Source organism: Ursus arctos, chromosome X (assembly GCF_023065955.2).
Source record: "Ursus arctos isolate Adak ecotype North America chromosome X, UrsArc2.0, whole genome shotgun sequence".
Taxonomy (NCBI): domain Eukaryota; kingdom Metazoa; phylum Chordata; class Mammalia; order Carnivora; family Ursidae; genus Ursus; species Ursus arctos.
This window is the reverse complement of record NC_079873.1, coordinates 93,888,509-93,907,772: the sequence shown is the minus strand read 5'-3', so window position 1 is coordinate 93,907,772 and position 19,264 is coordinate 93,888,509. Positions and strand designations below refer to the sequence as shown.

The following is a 19,264-nucleotide window of genomic DNA, read 5'->3' as shown; positions in this document are numbered from 1 at the left end:
CAAATTATTAACAAAGAATTTGCGCCCTCTAAGCTAACTGGGCAAATGCGGCTTAAACATCACAGCTCACCACCAATATTGATAAACCCTCCTTATTTTGTTTGAGGTTAGAAAGAAAAAATTGGGGGCGCCTGGGTGGCTCATTCGTTATGCGTCTGCCTTCAGCTCAGGGCGTGATCCCAGGGTTCTGGGATCGAGCCCCACATCGGGTTACCTGCTCCGCTGGGAGGCTGCTTCTTCCTCTTTCACTCCCCCTGCTTGTGTTCCCTCTACGGCTGGCTATCTCTCTCTCTGTCAAATAAATAAAAAGAGAAAAGAAAAGAAAAGAAAAGAAAAGAAAAGAAAAGAAAGCAAAGAAAGAAAGAAAGAAAGAAAGAAAGAAAGAAAAGAAAAGAAATATAAGGAAGAAAGAAAAAATAAGTTGGGGGGGCGCCTGGGTGACTCGCTTAAGCGACTGCCTCCGGCTCAGATCATGATCCCACCATCCTGGGTTCGAGCCCCACCTGGGGCTCCTTGCTCAGCGGGGAGTCTGTTCTCCCTCTACCTCCACCCCTCGTGCTCGCCCGCGCTCTCTCAAATAAATAAAAATCTTTGAAAAAATTGTGTGTGGGGTGGTATACTCCTACACACAGCCACACACATGCAAACAACGTATATATGTAAAGTTACATTGGCTTTGTTATTCACACGGCCGCTCGGGGAAAGGTCTCCTGTGGCCTCTCGCCCTTCCCTTCAGGTATTTCAACTCGAGGCTAAAGCAATGACTCGTTCTCTAGTCCAGTTTAGATAGGAGCAGCCTCACTCGGGACCGGAAGGGTGAGTGGATCCGGTTGCCCCACGGACTTCTTTACACCGGTACACACATCTCCGTCTCGTGGGCAGGACCGCCTAGGTCGGGGGAAGGGATTTGCCGACGTACCCGGAACTGTTTCCAAGGTTTCCTCAGTTTCGGGCGGTGGCGCGACGGCGGGTTTGGGACCAGACCAACCGAGATCTTCCTAGGCTCGCGAGAGCGCCCCCTTCTCTAGCGGCTTAGGGGACCCAGCGGCCGCGATGGCTCCGGTGTCGGGTTCGCGCAGCCCTGAGGGGGAGGCCTCGGGCTCCGGGGGAAAGCGTCGCAGTTCGTCGAGGAGCCCTAAACCCAGCAGATCCGCCCGCTCCCCGCGGGGCCGCCGCTCGCACTCGTGCTCTCGGAATGGTCTCAGCCATCAGCTGGGCGGCTTCAGTCAGGGGTCGCGACACCAGTCCTACCGATCCCGCTCGCGGTCACGCTCCCGGGAGCGGCCCTCTGCGCTGCGGGGCAACCCCTTCGCGTCAGCCTCCTCGACCGCGTATTATGGCGGCTACTCGCGCCCCTACGGGAGCGACAAGCCGTGGCCTAGCCTTCTGGACAAGGAGAGGGAGGAGAGCCTGCGGCAGAAGTGAGTGAGACGGGCACTGGGAGTCTGACTTGCGCTTTTCGCTCTCTGCCGGGCGCCCCTGCCTAGCCCTTCAGCCCCACCCCCCTCCCCCGACAACGCCTTTTTCCGCCCGTTTCTCCCCTTGGGTTTTCACTCGTCCTCGGGCCCCTTCTCCCCGCGCCCTGGTGTCTTCGCTGCTTCTGCCTCCTGGCTATGCAGCGGTTCCGTCGGGAGCCTCAGACCTACCCGAATTACAGTTTTCGCTTGGTTGTAGCTGTTTTATTTTGCTTACTTTTTTTTTCCAAGCGTGCTTTTATTTCGCGCTCGATTGAGCTCTTGGCAAAGGAGACCTATTAGCCCAAAATGAGCAGTGCCTCGCGCTTTGTAGGCGTACCACCGTACCTTGCTGAATGATCACACAGGTTGGAGGTGACAGGACGTGTACAGTGGAAATGTCGTGTAGCCAGTCGGGAAGGCTGGGGATGAAGAGTTTAAATCGGAGGGGAGAAGAACCCCTGAGACCAGATGATTGCATGTGGGAAAAGTGACCTGCTAAACTGTTGATTAAGCTACGTGGAAAAAGGCCCTGTTCGGTGGTCTCAGTGTGACCGTGAAAACCGAGGTCAGGGTGAGATCAGGTGTCCTCTCATGAGTGCGTATTGGAGTGGAAAAGTGGATAGTTTAAGAAGGAGAAAGGGAAAGGGTTATAATTATTATCGTGTAAGTCTTAATAGCTAATGGTTATTGAGTGTTAAATTCTGTCAGGCGCTGTACTAGGTGCTCTACAGGTCCGCTGTGTATGTGTGTGTGTGTGTGTTTTTAGGATTTTTTAAATTTATTTGACAGAGGGAGAGAACAAGCAAGGGGAGCAGCAGGCAGCGGGAGAAGCAGGTTCCCCGCTGAGCAGGGAGCCCGCCCCCGGGGCCCGATCGTGACCCAGCAGAAGGCCAGCGCTTAACCGGCTGAGCCACCCAGGCGCCCCTACATGTCCTCTGTGTCAAAAAAGATTTTTAAGAGTAGCACAGGCATGGAGGGGCAGGTTAAGATTCCAAAGCTGGGCGACGTCTCCATAAATCTCTTTTTTCCCCAAGAATGGGAAGTAATAAAGGATAGCGGTGAAGAGGACGGGCTCCAGAATCGGAATGCCTGAGTTTGAAGCCATGCTTTGCTGTGTAATAGTTGTATGACTTTGAGCAAGTTTCTTGAACTTCTCTGAGCTTTATTTCTTAACCATTTAAAAAGGGATAAAATTGGCGCTGAGCCTTTAGAGTTGTGATGATTTAGTTCCTGGGACATAATAATTGGTCCTTGAGTGTTAGCTATTGGGGTTTCCTGAATGGAAGCAGAAACAATAAAAAACCGTACTGAGTTAGGTTGGAGACCTACCTCTCCAAATTAAATTTTTCAGTTACCTCCTGGCTGTGTTCGTCAAAAAGCAACCAGCTTCCTACTGGACGATCCTTATCAAAAGATGTCAGAACTTTTTGGGTGAAATTTGCATTTGTACATTTAGAAGATCAATAATTTACCTTACGAGTACAGATGAAGCAGGGGGCAGCAGGGATGAGAACGTGACTGTTCTTACAGCCGGTCATACTTCCCCCTGCATATATAGTCCAAGTTGTGTTATAAGTATAACCCTTTTAGGCTCTTTCTTCAAGTGGGAAACCTGAGTCTAATTCTGCACGATTATAATCTTTTCTCCTGAATAAAGAAGTAAAAAATAGTATATTCAAGCAATCAAACCAATTTATTTTGTAAGGGGTGGGTGGGTGTGTGTAACAAATGGAATCACAAGGAGCTAAACTTTGAGGAATTGAGCCTTTGTTTTTTGTATTTTGTTTGTGAGCAAAATTAAAAGAAAAAAATGACAAACAAATTTTTCCTGTCCTCCAAGAGTAGATAGAGGATATAGTCCTTTTCCAAAAAAAGGAACTAAAGGGAAAACAGAAAAAAAAAAAAAACCTGTTTCTCATTGAGGACAGTTTTTGTCAAATAAAACTTTTCTTTCATTTTCAGAGCTCTCTTTATTTTCTGTTTCTAATGCTTCATTTTTATTTATTAATTCCTGAGTTTCTGAAAACGGGTTTGACTAAATCAAAAGTAGAGATTGCTCTTTACTCTCAAAAATGTATGTAAACAAGGAAGTTATTTCCAAATATAAAACTGTTTGTGTCACATATTGCAGAAGACGAAATGAGCAATTAGGAGCTAGGTCATGCAAGAGGCAGAAGAGATGCACTTGACAACCTTTTAGGCTGTATTTCTGGTCTGGCCTCAGGCTGTCTGTAGTCTGTGCCATTTGATAGTACTATCAAGAACATCAAATTACGATGAGTATACTTAATTTATTAATTTAACTTTTAAAATAGGAAAATAGGACTTAACTGGACTCCTTTGAATTGATTATATATTTAGGAGACCATTTAGCCATGGAGTTATAATTTATATGCCTATATCTTCTAGGAGATTAAGTGAGAGAGAGAGGATTGGAGAATTGGGAGCTCCTGAAGTATGGGGACTTTCTCCAAAGAATCCAGAACCAGAGTAAGTGATTCAAAAAATACTGTTAAAAGATGTAACGTTTGTTTAAATCCAGAGACTATTGTCAAAATTTTTGTTAAATGAATAACTTTTAAGTACAGCTCACGTTTTTTCTTCTTTTTTGTGATTTATGCTATGCTACCCCCTAGAATTTAAAAACATTGAACATACCTAACGATTAAAACATGTTGCTAGTTGATTTGAACATATTAATTGTTCTTTTTATTTATTTGTTTATTTTTAAAGATCATATTTGTATTAGAGAGAGAGAGAGAGCACAGGTAGGCAGAGCGGCAGGGAGAGGGAGAAACAGGCCCCCCAGTGAGCAGGGACCCCGACGACTCGGGCCTCGATCCCAGAACCCTGGGATTATGACCTGAGCTGAAGGCAGCCGCTTAACCAACTGAGCCACCCAGCACCCCTTAATTGTTCTTTTTAAATTGTAATTTGGGGGGGTGCTAATTTCCTATTCATAGAAGGGTTCAGTATTAAGACAAATACATTTATATTATTTTGAATTGTTTTTTCTCAACCTAATAGCAGATTGCGTGTCACATGTTAGCCTTACAAAGTGATTTTTTTTGAGTTAACAGTTGACAACATGGATGGTAGAGTAGGGTTTTCTTATATATATCATTTGCAAATAGTGACGGTTTTACTTCTTCTTTACCAATTTGGATGCCTTTTATTTTTCTTGTCTTGTGGCTGGGACTTCAGTATTATGTTGAATAAAAGTGGCGAGAATGGACATCCTTGTCTTGTTCCTGATCTTAGGGTGAAGCTTTCAGCTTTTTACTGTTGAGTGTGATGTTAGCTGTGGGTTTGTCGTATCTGGCCTTTCTTAAGTTGAGTTATGTTTTCTCTATATTCACTTTGGTGAGAGTTTGTATCTTTGGTTGTTGAATTTTGTCAGATGCTGTTTCTGCGTCTATTGAGATGATCATAGGATTTTTATCCTTTATTTTGTTAATGTGGTATATTCCACATTGATTTGTGGATGTTGAATTATCCTTGCATTTCTGGAATAATTTCTACTTTAGTATGGTGTATGATCTTTTTAATGTAGTATAAAATTTGGTTTGCCAATATTTTGTTAAAGATTTTTGCATCTACATACATCAGGGATATTGGCTTGTAATTTTTTTTTTTTAATTTGTGGTGTCTTTGGTTTCCATATCAGGATAATGCTGGCCTCAAAGAGTGAGTTTGTTCTTTCTTCAGTTTTTTGGAATTGTTTAAGAAGTATAGGTCTTAACTCATTAAATATTTAGTAGAATTTACCTGTGAAACCGTCTGGTCCTGGAGTTTGTTTTGTTGGGAGTTTTTTGAGTAATCAGTCTATAGTGTAATCTTCCTGATTTGGACGATTGTTATGTTTCTAGGAATTTATTTCTCCTTGGTTGTTCCATTTGTTGGCACATAATTGTTCTTAGTAGTCTTATGATTTTTTTTCTATTTCTATAGTATTGGGTATAACTTATCCCCTTTCATTTTTGATTTTATTTATATGGGCACTCTTTTTTTTCTTGATGAATCTAGCTGAAGGTTTTTATCAATTTTATCATTTCAAAGAACCAACTCTTAGTTTCATTGATCTTTTCTGTTGTCTTTTTAGTCTCTTTTTCATTTATTTTTCACTCTGACCTTTATTATTTTCTTCCTTCTGCTAACTTTGGGCCTTGTTCTTTTCCTACTTCCTTTAGGTAAGATTAGATTGTTTATTTGAGGTTTTTCTTGGTTCTTGAGTTGGGCCTGTATAAAATTTCCCTCATAGAACTTCTTTTGCTGCATTTCATAGATTTTGTACTGTTGTGTTTCCATTTTCATTTGTCTCAAGGTATTTTTTTAATTTCCTCTTTGATTTCTTCATTGACCCATTGTTTGTTTATTTTTAAAGATTTATTTATTAAAGAGAGAGAGATAAAGAGCACGTGCACAAGTGGGAGGGTCAGAAGGAGAGAGAGAGAGAATTTCAAGCAGATGCCACACTGAGCACGGAGCCTGACATGGGGCTCAATCTCAAAACCCTGAGATCATGACCTGAGTTGAAACCAAGAGTCAGACGCTTAACCGACTGTGCCACCCAGGCACCCCGACCCATTGGTTATTTAATTCCATGTGTTTATGTTTTTCCAGTTTTCTCGTAATTGATTTCTAGTTTCATACTGTTGTGGTCTGAAAAGATGCTTGATATGATTTCAATCTTCTTAAATTTATCAAGACTTGTCTTGTGGCCTAACATGGGATCAGTCCTGGAGAATATTCCATGTGCACTTGAAAAGAATGTATGTTCTGCTGTTTTTGGATAGAATGTTTTGTGTATTATCTCTTAATTCCATCTGGTCTAATGTGTTGGTCAAGGCCACTGTTTTCCTTATTGATTTTCTGTCTGAATGATCTATCCATTCATGTAAGTGGGGTGTTAAGGTCTCTTACTATTATTGTATTACTGTCAGTTTCTCCCTTCATGTCTCTTAAAAATTGGTTTATGTATTAAGGTGCTCCTATGTTGGGTGCATAGGTATTTACAAATGTTATATCCTCTTGTTGAATTGATCCCTTTATCGTATGCAGTGTCATTCATGTCCTCTTACAGGCTTTGTTTCCTAGTCTGTTTTGTATGATACAAGTATTGCTACCCCAGCGTTTTGTTTGTTTTCGTTTGCATGGAGTATCTTTTTCCATCCCTTCAGTTTCAGTCTCTGTGTCTTTAGATCTGAAGTGAGTCTCTTGTAGGCAGCTATAGATGGGTATTGTTTTTTTTAATTTATTCAGCTACTGTGTGTTTTGATTGGAACACTTAGGAAGTTTACATTTAAAGTAATTATTGATAAAAAAAAATTATTGGTAGGGGGCGCCTGGGTGGCTTAGTCGTTAAGCATCTGCCTTCAGCTCAGGGCGTGATCCCAGAGTCCTGGGATCGAGCCCCATCCTCCGCTGGGAGCCTGCTTCTCCCTCTCCCACTCCCCCTGCTTGTGTTCCCTCTCTTGCTGGCTGTCTCTCTCTCTGTTAATAAATAAAATCTTTAAAAAAATTATTGGTAGGTATGGATTTGTAGACATTTTCTTGATATTTTTCCGGTTTTTTAAAAAGATTTTATTTATTTGTCAGAGAGAGAGAGAGTGCACAAGCAGGGGGGAGCGGCAGGCAGAAGGAGAAGCAGCTCCCTGCTGAGCAAGGAACCAGATGTGGGACTTGATCCCAGGACCCTGGGATCATGACCTGAGCTGGAGGCAGACGCTTAACCAACTGAGGCACCCAGGCGTCGCTTTCTGATTGTTTTTGTAGTTCTTCTCTGTTCCTTTGTTCTCTTGCTCTCTTCCCTTGAGATTTGGTGACTTTCCTTAGTGTTATGTTTGTATTCTTTTATTTTTTGTTTATCTATTATAGGTATTTGGTCAGTGGTTACCATGAGGTACATATATAACATCTTACGTATATAGCAATCTATTTTAAGTTAATGCCCACTTAAGCTCAAATGCATTCTAAAAACATTCACCATGTTTTATGTTTTTGACATCATATTTTACATCTTACTATTTTATGTTTCCATTGACTAATTATCGTGGGTCTAGCTGATTTTACTACTTTTGTCTTTTAACCTTCATACTAGCTATGTAGGTGGTTGATCCACTACCTTTACTATATGTTTACCTTTACCAATGAGATTTTTCCTTTCATAATTTTCCTTTTTTAAAAAAATTTTATTATTAAGTAATCTCTACACCCAACCAGAGCTCGAACTCATAACCCCAAGATCAAGAGTTGCATGCTCCACTGACTAAGCCAGCCAGGTGCCCCTCCTTTCATAGTTTTCTTACTTGTAGTTATGATTTTTCTTTTCTACTTAAAATTAAGTCCCTTTAACTTTCTTGTAAGGCTGGTTTGGGAGTGATGAGCTTTAGCTTATGCTTGTCTGAGAAACTCCTTGTTTCTCCTTCACTTCTGAGTGATAACTTTGCTGGGTAGAGTAATCTTGGTTGTAAGTTTTTTCCTTTTAGCACTTCTCATATATCATGCTATTCTCTTCTGACCTATAAAGTTTCTTCTGAAAAACCAGCTTATAGACTTAGGGTTCCTTGGTATGTAACTAGTTGTTTTCCTTTTGCTGCTTTTAAGATTCTTTATCTCTAACTGTTGACACTTTGATTATAATGTGTCTTGGTCTCTTTGGGTTCATCTCATTTGGGGGTGTTTGCTTTCTGGACTTGGATATCTGTTTCCTTCCCCAGGTTAGGGAAGTTTTCAGCTATTATTTCTTCAAATAAGTTTTCTGTCCTTTTCTCTCTCTTCTCCTTCTGGGACCACTATAGTGTGAATATTAGTACACTTGATTTTACCCCAGAGGTCCCTTAAACTTAACCTCATTTTATTCAGTTCTTTTTGCTTTTTTGCTGTTCTGATTAGGTGGTTTCTACTACCCTGTCTTCCACATTGTTAATCTGTTCTTCTGCATTCTGTAATCTGCTTTTGATGCCCTGTATTTTTCATTTCAGTTATTGTGTTCTTTGGCTTTGATTGATTTAAAAAAAATATTTTCTGTCTCTTTGTTGAATTCTCACTGTGTTCATCCATTCTTTTGAGTTCAGTGAGCATCTTTATGACCATTCATTTGAATTCCATCTGGTAGATCTCTGTTTTGTTTAGTTCTTTTTCTGAGGTTTTGTCTTGTTCTTTCACTTGGAACGTATTGTCTGTCTCCTCATTTGCGTCTCAGTGTTTGTTTCTGTGTTTTAGGTGGATCAGCTATTGTCCCAGTCTTGGAGGAGTGGCTTTATGCCGGAAGGTGTCTGTGGGGCTCAGCATAAACCCCGCTGGTCACCCAAGCCAGGTACCCCAGGAGTATCTCTTTTGTAGGCTGTGTGCTCCCTCTTGTGGCTGGTCACGATTGGTGCAGACTCACTGATATGTGGGGCTGTTTACTGGTGCAGCTGTCGGCTAGGCTTGGCTATGACTACTGTGGGTATGCTGGTGAGTGGGACAGGCTTCTGGCCTGTCTGATTGACAGGCCTGGTTGCAGCTGGTGTGGGCATGCTGGTGTGTGGGGCTGGCCCTTGGCACAGCTGGCTATAAGGCCTGGTCGTGAGCTGCATGAGCACTGTTGAGTAGGGCAGGCTTTCGGTGCAGCTGGCTGCAAGGTCCAGCTGTGATTGATGCAGATACTCTAGTGTGTAGGACTGGGCCTCCATGGCAGGAGCCCTTAGGTGGAGGGTGTGCTGGTCCTGGCCAAGGATGTCTGGTATGTATGGTGGGTGGGGAGCTGCTAGAGAGGAGTGCCAGGCCAGGGTGGGCAGGTGGGTGGGGTGAGTCTTCTTGGGCTGACAGTAGATAGAGAGTGTCGAAATGGCACCCGCCAGCGCTGGACCAGCTAGATGTAAGGGAAGTAAAAAGAAAATGGGGCCCGCCAATGCTTCTTTCCCTGGAAAATGTTTAGACAGATCCCTGCCCCTCCACACATACCCTAAACTTAGTCTCCGTGGATCTCCTTCACCTCTAACCTAGGTACTCTCCAAACTAATGCCTCTGCACTGGTGTGGCCTTTAAGAGGGAAGTCTCAGTTTCCCACCGCCCTCTGGCTCTCCCAGACATAAGCCCCTCTTGTTTTTAATTCCAGACGTTATGGGTGCTCATCTTTCTGGTACAGGTCCCTCAGGCTGTGGAGGCTGATGTGGAACGCAGATCTCTTATTTCTCAGTGAGGGACTCTACAGTTATGATATTCCTTCTGCTGTTGGTCGTCATGCGGAGGGTATAGGTCCTGACTAGACTGTGTCTCTGCCCCTCCGACCCTTCTTGGTGTGGCTTTTTCTTTATATTCTTAGTTACATATGATCTGTTCTGCTAGTCTTCAGTTCATTCTCAGAGATAGTTGTTCTATATGTAGTTGTAGATTTTGGTGTGTCTATGGAAGGAGGTGAGCTCAGGATTTTCCTACTCCACCATGTTGATACCCTCTCCTGTACTACATTTTCTTCATCTACTCATCCCTCCATAGACACTTGGGTTGTTTCCATATCTTGGCTATTGTAAATAATGTTGCAGTGAACATGGGAGTGCATATATCTTCAAGTTAGTGTTTTTGTTTTCTGTGGATAAATACCCAGGAGTGGAATTGCTGGACCATATGGTAGTTGTAATTTTAATTTTTAAGGAACTTCCATACTGTTTTCCATAGTGGCTGCACCAATTTACATTCGCACCTACAGTGTGAAAGGGTTCCCTTTCTTCCACATCTTCACCAACACTTGTTATTTCTTGTCTTTTTGAGAATGGCCATTCTAACAGGTGAGGTGTTATCTCTTTCTGATTTTGATTTACATTTCTCTGATGATTAGTGATATTGAACATTTTTTCATACACTAGTTACCCGTTTATATGTTTTTGGAAAATGTCTATTCAGATCCTCTACCAATTTTTTTTTTTTTTTTTGAGAGAGCGAGCATGTGTGCATGAGGGGGAGGTTGGGGGAGGACAGAGGAAGAGAGAGAATCTTAAGTAGGCTTCACACTCAGTGCGGAGCTTGAAGCAGACTCTGTCTCATGACTCTGAGATCATGACCTGAGCCGAAATCAAGAGTCGGATGCTTAACTGACTGAGCCACCCAGGTGCCCCTGTTACCTTTGTTTTTAATGGGAAATCTAAAAACCAGGGCACCTGGGTGGCTCAGTCACTTAAGTATCTGCCTTCGGCTCATGTCATGATCCCAGAGTCCTGGGATCAAGCCCCATGTGAGGCTCCCTGCTCAGCGGGAGAGTCTGCTTCTCCTCTTCCCTCTGCCACTTACCCCGCTTGTGCTGTCTTTCTTGCTTACTCACTCTCTCAAATAAATAAATAAAATCTTTTTAAAAAAAAATCTAAAAACCATTGCAACAACTGAGAGGTGAGGGAGCTAACTGCCTATGTTTTCTTCTAGGTGTTTTTTGTTTTCTAGTCTTTAATCCATTTGAGTTAATTTATGTGTATGGTGTAAGATAGTGGCTCAGTTCTGTACTTTTACATATGGCTGTCCAGTTTTTCCAGCACCATTTATTAAATAGGCTGTTTATTCACTGTATATTCTTTACTCCTTTGTCATAGATTAATTGCCCGTATATGCATAGGTTTATTTTTGGGCTCGCTATTCTGTTCCCAAAGGGATTTTTAAAAATGAATATACCAATACAGTTTTGTTTATTTAGTTTTCTTTTTTTAAGATTTTATTTTATTATTTTTTTTTTTTAAAGATTTTTTTATTATTTATTTGACAGAGATAGAGACAGCCAGCGAGAGAGGGAACACAAGCAGGGGAGTGGGAGAGGAGAGCAGGCTCATAGCAGAAGAGCCTGATGTGGGGCTCGATCCCAGATCGCCGGGATCACGCCCTGAGCCGAAGGCAGACGCTTAACCGCTGTGCCACCCAGGCGCCCCTAAAGATTTATTTTTTTAATATATTCTTTGAAGATGTTATTTATTTATTCATAAGAGAGAGAGAGAGAAGCAGGGTCCCCGCAGAGCGGAGAGCCCAATGAGGGACTTGATCCCAGGACCCCAGGATCATGACCTGTGCCAAAGGCAGATGCCCAACCGACTGAGCCACCCAGGAGCCCCAAAGATTTATTTATTTTAAGAGAGAGAGCAACTGGGGGGCGGGGCAGAGGGAGAGGGAGCAGACTCCCCACTGAGCATGGAGCTGGATGTGGGTCTCGATCCTAGGACCCTGAAATCATGACCCTAAGCCAAAACCAAGAGTCAGCCATTTAACTGACTGAGCCACCCAGGTACCCCATCCTCTTCTAAACTATTACAGAATTTTAATAGTACTCATTTTCAGAATTATCTGTAATAGAATGAAATCTCTTTATATTGTAGAGTGTTAGGTGGCTCTTGCTCTGGGGACAGAATGGTTGCTGCTCTACCATATGTCCTTTATACACATAGAATAAAAGAAGTCTTCCTTTGATCTTCCTATCTCTAGTTTATTCCATCTTGCCTTATGGTTCCATACATTTGCCCTGTGGCTTCTTCTGAAAATTAAATCTTACATGTTGCTTTCAGTTTGAATAGTGTTTTGTAAACTCTAAAGCATAATGCAAGCATAAGTGATTATTATATTACTTTGAAGGTAGTAGACCCTTGAACTATACCCTTACAAAGTTATTCCAGTGTTTGCTTTTAATGGCTCTTGGACAATCGGTGTCATTACTGAAATTTTTTGATTCCGTATTTTTATACTCCATGATTTATATTTTGTCACTTTTCTGATTCTTACAACCATCTTCTTTAAATTCAGCTCTGATGAACACACACCAGTGGAGGATGATGAGCCAAAGAAGAGCACCAGTTCAGCTTCTACTTCAGAAGGTATTTTTTTAAATACTCCAGGGCTGCTGAATTGAGAAGTGGAAAAAAATGTTTACAAATAGTCGAGCAGTAGCCTTTGCTTTTACTCAAGTTACCTGTCATCGTTCTTTTTCAGTATTTCAAATACAATAAAATTGATCATCGTAATACTTAGAAGTTAATTTTATGTTTGTACTTTATGTAGAAGAAAAGAAGAAGAAGAAGAAGTCTAGTCGTTCGAAAGAAAGGTCCAAGAAAAAGAGAAAGAAAAAGTCCTCTAAAAGAAAACACAAGAAGTATTCTGATGACAGCGACAGTGACTCTGACTCTGACTCAGACTCCAGTGGTAAGAAGGCCAGCATCGCTCTGCAAGCCTGGCTTCAGAACTCGTTTTACTTTGTAAAACTTATTTCAGAGGAAGGTTAAGCACGAGAAGGGTAGCCGAGAGTAGTGGAGCACTCGCTGACGTTGTGCCAGGCTCCCCGCGAAGCGCTCGGTGTTCATCGGTGCTGTTCAGTCCACACGTAACTCCAGACCGCATCTGAGCGATGGGGAGATGGGGCGCAGAGCAGGTTGCGATCCCGCACTCGGGCTCGCGCAGCTGAGATTCGGACCGAGCAGTGTGACTCTAGATGGGTGGCGTGTAGCCGAAGGAGGCACGGGGCGGCGAACCGAGGCGGGGTCCAGCTGGGAGACATGTGGCAGCAAAGCTAGCCGTACAGGGCCGCGTCAGCCCCGGGGAGCAGCTCTCTTGTGTCATTCTGACACTCAGTGGGCACCTCTGTGCCATTTTCAAAAAGGCACACCGCAGAGGACCCCCTTCAGGCTGGCAGCTGATTTATGGAAGACACCCCCCCCCCCCACCGTGGGCTGGTGCCTCACAGAAAGCCTTTTTGTGCCCTCTCCTGGCTGATGATTGACAGAGGGTGCCACCTCTGGGGACACATTACATAAAGGTGTCTTTTCCTCTGATGTCACCTGGGTCTCCTGGCTCCCGTTGTTAACTTTTTCCCCCTCACTGCTGGAAGAGTGAACTACCTTTTTTTTTTTTTTTTAAGATTTATGATTTATTTTAGAGCGAGAGTGTGCAGGTGTGCAAGTGGGGGGAGGGGCAGACGGAGAGAATCTCAACCTGACTCCCCACTGAGCATGGAGCCTGACACGGTCTGATCCCACAGGCCATGAGATTATGACCTGAGCTGACACAAAGAGTCAGACACTTAACCGACAGCCATCCAGGCACCCCTGAGTGAACTTTTTTAGAGCACAAATGTGAGCACATCTGTCCCCTACTTAAAAATCTTTCAGAAGCTCTCTTATAGCCTTCAGGGTAAAGTTAGGACCCTGATTGATCCCTCTCTAATCACACATGCCCTGTCACTCTTATAGCATCCTCTGTAGCCTGAGAACTACTTTCTTTCTTTTTTTTTTTTTTAAAGATTTTATTTATTTATTCGACAGAGAGAGAGACAGCCAGCGAGAGAGGGAACACAAGCAGGGGGAGTGGGAGAGGAAGAAGCAGGCTCATAGCAGAGGAGCCTGATGTGGGGCTCGATCCCATAACGCCGGGATCACGCCCTGAGCTGAAGGCAGACGCTTAACCATTGTGCCACCCAGGCGCCCCTGAGAACTACTTTCTGTCTCCTTAGTATTCCGTGTTCTTTCTCTTGCTTCTGTTACTTGATGCAGACAGTCCATCTGCCTACAATGCCATTCTCTCCCTGCACGCGTCCTGGCTTACTCACTTCAACAATGGGCATGCAGTACTTGTGTAATAAAACCGATTTTAAAAAGAACTAGCTTTGGGGCGCCTGGGTGGCACAGCGGTTAAGCGTCTGCCTTCGGCTCAGGGCGTGATCCCCGCGTTGTGGGATCGAGCCCCACATCAGGCTCCTCTGCTATGAGCCTGCTTCTTCCTCTCCCACTCCTCCTGCTTGTGTTCCCTCTCTCGCTGACTGTCTCTATCTCTGTCAAATAAATAAATAAAATCTTTAAAAATAAATAAATAAATAAATAAATAAATAAATAAATAAATAAATAAAAAGAACTAGCTTGGGGCACCTAGGTGGCTCAGTCAGTTAAGCGTCTGCCTTCGGCTCAGGTCATGATCCTGGGGTCCTGGGATTGAGCTCCAAGTTGGGCTCCCTGCTCAGAGGAGAGTCTGCTTCTCCCTCTCCCTCTGCCCTTCCCCTCTGCTCATGCTCGCTCTCTTGTGCTTTCTGTCTCTCTCTCACTTAAATAAATAAATAATTTAAAAAATCTTAAAAAAGAACTAGCTTAAGAGTCACCATTCCTTAACCACCCTCACCAAACCAGCTTGATAATGAGACTTCTCTGTATGCCGAGAGCACCCCATGCTTCCCTGTATCGCTCCAGATTCTGTTTGTCTCTTTACCTCTGTCTCCTCCATTAGACTGAACTCCTAGAAAGCATGTCCCTGGCCCCAAACACATACGGTTTTTTTCTTTTTTCATCATGAAAATACTCAAACATTAGAAAATAAGGAAAATAGTATAATATCTAGATATATATATATATTTATCACTTGGATTTTAACAGTTTTTTAGTATTTTGACATTTGCTTTAAGTATCATTTTTTTTGTTGAGATATTCAAAGTAAATTAGAAATATCACACTGCTACCTTAAAGATTTCTGTGTACATCTCTAATAAACAATGACATTTTCCTACTTACCCCCATACTATTATCTCACCTAGTAAACTTAATAATACTACTCTGTATCACTGAAGACTTAGTATAACTTTAATTTCTGTGTCCCTGGTGCCTAGCACGTATCCTGATGAGTAGCAATAAATGTTTGAATTAATTAATTTCTCTAACAACAAATAGGGCAGCAATAGGATTTTTTTAAATAAATTAGATTTATTTATTCTAGTGAGAGAGAGATGGTGAGCAGGGGGAGGGGCAGAGGGTGAGGGAGAATCTCAAGCAGACTCCATGCTGAGTGCGGAGCCTGATGTGGGGCTCAGTCCCAGGACCCTGAGATCATGACCTGAGCCGAAATCAACATTTGGATGCTCCACAGACTGCCCAGGTGCTCCAGCAATAGGATATGTATCTACTCAAAATTACTGGGGTTTTAAAGTTAAACTTTTGTTTTTAATTAAAATGTGCTTTAATTTGCAGATGAAGATACAAAAAGAAGAGCAAAGAAAGCCAAGAAAAAGGAAAAGAAGAAGAAACATAGATCGTCAGTTTGCTTTTCAATTTTTATCTTAGAAAAGTTAAAATATATATAAAGTTACATAAAATAAAGTAATAAGTAAATAATGATAAATAAAATAATGTAATGATCCCGCATGTAGCCGTCATCCAGCTTAATAATTTCAGCTCCTGGACAATCTGCACTGTCCCCCCCCCCATTATTTCAAAACCAATCCCTGATATCATTTTGTCCATAAACCAGCATGTTTCTCTAAAAGATAGGCATTCTTTTTAAAAAATCATAACCACAATACTGTTTTCGTGCCTAAGATATTTAGCAATAATTCCTCAATTCTCAGCAGGTTTTTATACAGTTTATTTAAATCTGGACCCAAATAATGCCCATAAATTGTGATTGGTTGATGTGTCTCTTATTAGTTGGTTCCCTTTCCCTTTTTGTTCTTGCAATTTATTTGTTAAAGAAACTGAATCATTTACCTATAGAGTTTCCTGCAGTATAGATTTTGCTGATTATATTTAATTTTTTTATTTCTTTATTTTTAAAGATTTTATTTTTAAGTAATCTCTACACCTAATGTGGGGCTCGAACTCAGGACCTCAAGATCAAGAGTCACATGCTCCACTGTCTGAGCCAGCCAGACGCCCCTGACTATATGTTTATGGTGTGCTTTTAACATGTTCTTTGTCTTCTCTATTTCCTATATATTGATAGTAAGGTCTAGAGATTTGATGAGGTTCAGATTTGAGTCTTTGGCACACATACTTCATAGGTGGTGCCATGTACTTTGTCAGGAGGCAGATAATGTCTGGTTGTCTCTTGTATTAATCGCCATGGATGGTCATTGCCTAGATCCCCTATTTCATTAGGGGTTGCAAAGTCGTGATAGTCTAATTCTGGCTTTTTTTTTTTTCTGGCTTGCTTTCTTCATTTATTAGGTAGAATAATTCTGTAAGAGAAACCCACCCTCATCAACTGTTTGGTTACTCTGAAGTACAGTTTATATAGGAAAGACAGGATAATTTTTTTTAACTCTTTTTGTTTTATGAGTTTTCAAAATAATGAGTTGGACTGTTTTAGTATCATTATGAACCCAAGGATTCAAACTATTGATGCTTAAATTAGTAAGAACTGTTTTTTAAACTGCTTTATTATCTTTTTGCAACATGAGGACTGTATTTCGTTGTCCCCTTGAGGGATCTTTTTTATAGTGAAACATGATTTGGTTAAATAAGTTAAAAGATCTTTTAATTAAAATTCTGCTCTAAAAATTTTAATCAGCTGAGAACTTAAATCATTTTCAGCAGTCTTTCATTGCCTTAAAAAAATGAGATTCTCTTTAATGTGGAACTATTAAGTGTATTTGTATCAAATTATAATTACAGGAAGAAATACAAGAAAAAGAAGACTAAGAAGAGTAGAAAAGATTCCAGTGATTCAAGCTCTAAAGAGTCCCAGGAAGAGTTTCTGGAGAATCCCTGGAAGGATCGATCAAGTAGGTTCTTCTGGTAGACTTTGACTCAGAACAGATAAAACGTTAAGTGATTAGTCAAAATGTGACTCTGTTTCTGAACATCTTTCCTGCAGAGCCTGAAGAACCCTCAGATTTAATTGGCCCAGAGGCTCCAAAAACACTTGCCTCTCAGGATGATAAACCTTTGAAGTAAGTAACAGTGTATTTAAAATATCTAAAGTATCTTCCTAAAAGTATGGCCCTAACTTGCCTTTCCAGCTGTATCTCCCTCTATGTCCTTATTTACATGCCAGGTTCCAGCTGAGCTGAACTAAAACTTCCCTGTATTTACTGTGCACTTTCCCACATCATGCCTTGTTTACCTTATGTCTTCAACATGCCTTCACTTCTTTTCCCTGCCCTCATTTCATCACTACTCCCAATTTCTTCCTGTTAAAATCCTTACCATCTTTCAAAGCTCTTTTCAAAAGGAGGGATCATGTGCTGATTCCTAGGACCTTTCCTCCATGAGTAGATGGGTTTCCTACCCCTCTTTAATCCTCTAGTCCTCACAGTATTTTCTGTTTCTTTTGTGCAATATTTTATATATTCTACATTGTATTGCACTTACGTCCCCATCAGTATATAAATTCCATAAGAACAGAGATTATTTTTGTATTATAAGCCTTCAGTTTAATAGGTATTCAAGATGCAGTCAATGAACTAAATGAAGAGATGGTAGTTTTTAAAGTCCTCTCGACTGAAAGTTAATAGATAATTGTTACTGTATAGCATTATTACTGGTTATAAGTCTAAAAAGTATGTTAATTTGAGATGTATTATTTCTCTTTTTTTTCCTGAAAGGGAAAAAGGGAAAAGGAATTCACTGGAGGCAGAAGCCGTAAAGGCAGTGCCTGTAGGGATAAATTGATCTATAATTGTAAACCATTAATATAGACTCACTAACATCAGTTCTTTTGTTCTTCCAAAGCATGTCTGTATTCCTGGGTTAGTTAGGTAGGTCAGAGTGCAGTGTTCACTAATTAAAGTAATTCACATTGGGCTTCCCAGCATGCTGCCACTCTGCAACTGTTATTTTGTGCTGTTTTCTGAGAGAAAATCTTTTTGTGCTCTCTTGAGATGATGAGCTTTTTATAATGAACCTTTTCTGAATTCTGAATTACTTTGTAGCTATGGCCATGCGCTGTTACCTGGTGAGGGTGCAGCTATGGCTGAATATGTAAAAGCGGGGAAACGTATCCCAAGAAGAGGTGAAATTGGCTTGACAAGTGAAGAAATTGCATCATTTGAATGCTCGGGTTATGTAATGAGTGGTAGCAGGTAAGTTATTGGCATCGAGGTCAGTTTCTATGATTAGATCTTTTCCTTTCTCACTACCAGAATTATATTTTGGTAATTGATTTTCATTAAGTGATCATTTCCAATGAAAAGTAGAGTATAAATTTTGGTATAATATTGGTTTTGTTAGTATAAACATGGTTGTCTAAAATTCCAAGTATATGTGCAACTCAGCCTCAAAATCAACTGCCTCTCCAACTTAAGAATCAGTCTTTTCAGTGTCCTTTCTTAGTTTGTATTTTGGTACTGATAGTTTGTCTTCTGGAGGACATAGTTAATTCAGTTGTGTATCACTGCCCCATGAGGAATGTGGCATTCTGGTCGTAGGAAATCATTTTCATGAGACGGTGTTTCCTGTTTTCTGAGTTTGCCTCTAGTTCACTGTAGAGTCAGAGAATGTGGACTCTCTAATTCTCTGTGGACTCTGAGAATGAAGAGCAGAAAAGGATTATGATAGCGTGGGGAAATGAATATAAAATTGTGGAAGAAAAAGCAAAGTACCAGGAAGAATGAGGAGAGTGAACTAATAGGGCATCAGTGCCAAGATCAAACTGAATTTTGGATTTTTAAAAATTTTATGAATTTCTAAAAGTAGGTAGATATGTTAAAATAAAGTTGGAGGCAGATATTTGCAAAACCCCTGAAGCACCTTCAGAATCTTGGAATTCGGAGGACCAGCACAATAAGACAAAAAGAAATGAGAGTCATAAGCATTGGAAAGGAGGATACTCATTTTTTGTGAATGATGTGATTTTTTTTTTACATAGAAAATCCTAAGGAATCTTCAGATAATTCTGAATAATAGGAGGGTTTAGTAAATGGTTGGATATAAGGTTAATACATGAAAATAAGTTGCATTTCTATGCACCAGTAAACAGTTAGAAATGTAATTAAATTAAAAAACAACATTTATAATAGTATCAGAGAATATGAAGGATTTAGGAATAAATCTTAACAAGAAATGTCCAAGACCTCTACAGGGAAAACTAGAAAACATTATTAAGAG

The 19,264-nt window shown here is 41.2% G+C and overlaps 1 protein-coding gene across 2 annotated transcripts in view; it reads left to right on the top strand.

The window, feature by feature from the left end:
- Window positions 1-892: 892 nt before the first annotated feature.
- Window positions 893-19,264, top strand: part of NKAP (NFKB activating protein) — a 23,878-nt gene continuing 5,506 nt past the window's right edge. The window contains exons 1-8 of one of the 2 annotated variants that reach the window (XM_048213252.2): window positions 893-1,421; window positions 3,867-3,947; window positions 12,213-12,283; window positions 12,468-12,608; window positions 15,410-15,473; window positions 16,832-16,941; window positions 17,034-17,109; window positions 18,091-18,240. In XM_048213252.2, coding sequence (XP_048069209.1) covers window positions 1,054-1,421; window positions 3,867-3,947; window positions 12,213-12,283; window positions 12,468-12,608; window positions 15,410-15,473; window positions 16,832-16,941; window positions 17,034-17,109; window positions 18,091-18,240 — 1,061 coding nt within the window. In that variant the 5' untranslated portion in view covers window positions 893-1,053. The remainder of the gene's footprint in view (window positions 1,422-3,866; window positions 3,948-12,212; window positions 12,284-12,467; window positions 12,609-15,409; window positions 15,474-16,831; window positions 16,942-17,033; window positions 17,110-18,090; window positions 18,241-19,264) is intronic. The other variant, XM_057313911.1, reaches the window with a different exon arrangement.